This window comes from Amblyomma maculatum, chromosome 6 (genome assembly GCF_055883805.1).
Source record: "Amblyomma maculatum isolate TAMU_Amacu chromosome 6, ASM5588380v1, whole genome shotgun sequence".
Taxonomy (NCBI): domain Eukaryota; kingdom Metazoa; phylum Arthropoda; class Arachnida; order Ixodida; family Ixodidae; genus Amblyomma; species Amblyomma maculatum.
This window is the reverse complement of record NC_139349.1, coordinates 149358921-149363580: the sequence shown is the minus strand read 5'-3', so window position 1 is coordinate 149363580 and position 4660 is coordinate 149358921. Positions and strand designations below refer to the sequence as shown.

The window sequence follows — 4660 nt, the reverse complement described above, 5'->3', positions numbered from 1 at the left end:
AAACTCTTTTCGCATAAGCATATGCAACTGTTTTATATTTATATCACAGCAAAGTACATTTGTGTTATTGTTTTACTTGCCTAATTATTTTTACATTATGAAGTATTGTTTTTTTTAGGGCACTAAAATGACTAAATTGAGTAACTCATCGTGATTTTCACATACCGAAGAACATCGACAACGCCGTTGTCAAGCGGAAAGCGTTGCTAACGTTGCTGAGTTTAGCTCGATGAGTATTGTAAATGTGTGACTACGGGAGTGATACATTCAGTTAACACTGTCTGGTTCTTTTATTTCCGTTGTGACATTTAACAGTGTGCAGCAATCATTTTATGACGTTGTATTGTATCAGTGCGGGTGGTGTTAAACGCGCAAAATGTGAGCCTGCCTGCGGCGTCGTTTCTGGATAGGTGCTCCGTTGATATAACAGGGGGTTTCCCTGTTATGGAAGAGTAATCTCGTCACCTCTGAACACAGTTCTCCACGTTTCTGAGCTTGATGTACCATCGAGATGATGAGGTGAGCGTCATGGCCATTACATGCGTCCGGCTAGCAGGATATGAAACTAACTTCCTGCGCAGCTTTACAGGACAGAAAAACGAAAATTGTGCTCTGTTTGGTCTGCGCAGTTCATTGTGTTTTGTAGTTGTAGATTAGCGGCGTAAAGTGCTTTATGGACCTTTAAAATGCTTTAGTTAGCTGATGATATTAAGTTTTTCAAGTAGTGCTTCCGAGAGCTCACTGGTGCATGTTTTGTTTCTGTACGAGCCGACGGTCCAGTGGTGCTACCGAGTCGAAGAAACAACAGTGTCTGACTTGGATGCCGTCTCGAATTTACGTCCCTGCTTCCAATGCCGTCTGATCTCACTGTTACATTTAAAAGCTGTCAAATAACTAAGTCCGAAACTCACGAGCCACCACTGGGGTTGTCCCAGTTTCTTGCATATAATATGTCTGTAAACCAAGAAAATTGGTCGCTGTTCAGCAGCATTCAAATTATGTAGAGGGATATTGACAGTATCTGATTCCATAGCAGGAAGACCGGAGGTAAAACCAGCAGATTCCTTTTCTGTCTATCGCCAAGCACAACAGCAAAGTTGAAAATGCCTACAAAATATTGAAAACGAATGAAAGTATAATTTATTAATTCATTTTTTCATTTTCCAGAGCAGGCTGGAAGGTTTTCAGGGCAAGTTGCTCCAGGCAGCTTGACGAAGCTTCTGAAATCTTGGCTTTACAAAAATGGAAGAGGTCTAAAATTACAACTTACAAAATCATATTAACAGAGTTTACGTAACAGTATACAGCAGTAGAGCTTGTCAACATGATTTTGATGTATGCAACAAACTGAAAGACAAAGATAATATTTAGCATCACATAACCTAAAAAACGAACTTCATATATGCACAGTTTGCAGTGTGTAATGCTCAGATTCGAAAAATGTTCAAAAGGTTCTAGAGATCTTGAACCCTGTACAGACTTTATGTTTTGGTGCTAAGTCCTTTTACAAAGATGTGCATCGACTATCCCCCTCCACCAATTAGTATTATTGAGCAGCCTGTAAAGTAACTGAACTTTTTGTAAATGTCACGTGCACTGACATCTGCAACACTAGGCAGCATACCTTAAAGACAGTCAATGTGTGCTACACCCAAACCACATTATATTGAATTGCTAAGCTAAGAATTCTTTTTATGGGATGCAAATTACTTGTCTGTGCTGTTATGTAAAGATGACTGCTTTAGTTTTATCTGTGTTTGTTTCTAACTGGTCCTAGCAGTGTAGAAAAAGCCTTGGGTGCCTAATTGTGATCATTGGGCTGTGACCTGTGGTGTACCCGAAAATTCTATAAAGGGGGGTTGCATTACTGGGTTGAGTAATGAAAAAAAGAAGAAAATGTTCTGCACATTTATTTTCCTGTGCTCCATTTTGTTTTTGTGTGTACCCAAAAATTCTGTGGTTGGGGGGAGGGTTGCATTACTGGGCTGAGTAGTAATGAAAAAAAAAAAAAAAGAAAATGTTCTGCACATTTTTTTTCCTGTGTTCCATTTTGTTTTTGTAGTTAATGGTACATTTCCCACTTAAGAAGTAGTTCAAAAAATATCTGGCCTTACCATTTAATTGAAATATGTTATGTTCATGCTCACACATTTCTTGGTTGGCATCACATCACATAGCGGACAGTATTACATACAACCTAAAGAAAAAGCAGTGGAGTTATGCATGCAAGTGATAGCTGTTGTTTTGAGCCAAATGTGTGTAATAATAAAAACTAGCATACATGAACTTCAAATAGTTAGGTACTTCTGAGAATAATGTTTTTGCTTAATGGGCTAGTGTGCATGAACTTCTTTTTCTTAATGTCTGTGATGGATGTTACATTTGACACACATGCTGCTTTGATCTTTGCTTAAAACTTCTTCACCGTATGCCCTCTGTCATCTCTTTGGTTTTTCTTGCGTCAAATGTGCTGAGCAGCTCTGGGCAGTAAGCACAAAGACAAGAAATAAGCCTGAAAGTTTCATTTCAGATGGGCATGCCCATGTCATGGAAGTTGTTTTAGTATATTGCATGAGGCTGTGAGCACCACAGTGAGCCATTCTTAAATAGTTTCAAGACAATTATTTCGGATGGCTTGAAGGTATATTGCGTGCAGTTGACCTTGGGCAAGCGCTGTACCGATGGTCGCGTCACCTGCCGTACGAGGTGCGTCAGCTTAACTGCTTGGGACACACCCCTAGGCTAAGAGCTTTCCACTGCTTTTGTTAACTGAAAAGTCCAGGGAAAAGGGCATTCCTCTAGAGTTACCACAAAAACACTCCTCAGGCATTCCCCAACAGGAGAAAAAATTCCCTGCTCCCCACAAGCATCCAGTTAGCATGGTCAAATTAGCACGGAAGTTGCGTTCACAAATGTTTTGCGTCCACCTACTGTGGCCAGGGGTGAAACTAGCGCTGCTTACAAAATAAGCTCACCTCACCTTTGTAAAAGGATGCTTGCAGTAAAGATATGAGGGATCTTAGCAGACTCAACTAAAAATTGTGGGGCTTGTGGCCCAACTAGGCCCAAAATTTTATACATACCTAGCCACTAGCAGGGTATGCTACTGGAAAAAAAAAAAAAAAGAAAAGGTCTACTTGACTTTTCTTCCCTTCGTCCTTTGACACATACATCAATAACCAGTAGTAAACTGTCATTGCCAGTAGGCAAGATAGGTTTTACATGCATATTCATATTTGGTGCATCGTTGATGCAAACACGTAAGAATAAATAAATACATGATTTGAGGTTGCTTGGTGTGATTCAGACATGATGAAACCAGCGACAAGAAATGGAGACTCGAAGAAGTGCGTAGTACTACTCTAAAACAGATTTATTTTTCGTGCTTGTCGCATGACAGCTATGCGTCATAAAGCACAACACAACACACGGAGATTTTTATAGGAATGGTTTAAAAAAAAAATTTATGCATGTTTTTAAGTCTATGTTTGCAAACATAATGAGTAGCTGATGTGACAAATTGCAGAGGGCAACTAATGAGGTAGACAGGAAGAATGGAATGGTAGGACTAAAATCAATATGCAGAAGACTAAAGTAATGTTTAATGGCCTTGGAAAGGAACAGCAGTTCGTGATAAGTAGCAAGGATCTGGAAATAGTAAGATAATGCATCTACTTAGGACAAGTTGTCACCGCAGATGTGGATCACGAATAGGAAACAACTAGAAAGATCAGATTGGGCTGGAGCACATACAGCATGTACTATCAGATCATGAATGACAGGTCACGGGTATCCCTCAAGGGGAAAGTATGTAACAGCTGTATTTTGCTGGTACTCATCTACAAGGCAGAAACCTGGAGGCTAACAAAAAGAGCTCAACTTAAATTGAAAATGGTAGGCATAACGTTAAAAGGCGAGAAGCGTGCCGAATGGGTCAGGGAACAAACACACGTTACTCACACTCTAGTAGAAGCCCAGAACAACAAATCGGCATAGGCAGGTCACATATCGAGAAGCCAAGGTAACCAAACATCCCTAATGGTGGCAAATTGGATTCCAAGGGAATGCAAGTGTAGCAGGGGATGTCAAAAAGTTGAGTAGGTGGATAAGATTAGGGAGTTTGTGGGGATCAAATGGATGCTGCTGGCATAAGAGCATGTTTATTGGAGGGATATGGGGAGGCCTTCTTCCTGCAGTGAGTATAGTAAAGCTGGTTATGATGATGATCATTGCAAGTGTTCAGCATGGGCTGCTGCTTAAAAAAGAAATTTCAGAAAACCCGGGCTAGTTTGGGGTGATGGGTAGTGGGGTTGCACCTTGAGTGGGAAGGTGTCTGCATTCAATGCCCTGACTGATATCTCTCGTTCTTGAGATTCCATTCCCATATTTTTGGGCCTAAGTGGGTACGCATTCTAGAAGCAGCTTCTTAACTATTTTTGAGGCTTTGCTACAATTTGAGTAACCACAGTGGGTTTGTTGTCTCACTCTAGTTTGGGTATTTGCGTTCACTACTTTTTTTGCATGTAGTAAGCAACTAGCCCAAGTAAGAGCATTGGCAGCTACCTCGTTTATTCATAATAAATCTGGCCTACTGCCCTTATCTGGTCAGGGTACTTATAGGAGTTTCGAATTTGGAAATGGGAAGATGGAGGACGAAGAA

At 40.5% G+C, this 4660-nt stretch overlaps 1 protein-coding gene across 2 annotated transcripts in view; it reads left to right on the top strand.

Annotated features, from left to right (window-relative positions):
- Positions 1–178: 178 nt before the first annotated feature.
- Positions 179–4660, top strand: part of LOC146187003 (nuclear factor related to kappa-B-binding protein) — a 94626-nt gene continuing 90144 nt past the window's right edge. For both annotated transcript variants that reach the window (XM_084607542.1, XM_084607541.1), the window contains exon 1: positions 179–519. In XM_084607542.1, coding sequence (XP_084463668.1) covers positions 499–519 — 21 coding nt within the window. In that variant the 5' untranslated portion in view covers positions 179–498. The remainder of the gene's footprint in view (positions 520–4660) is intronic.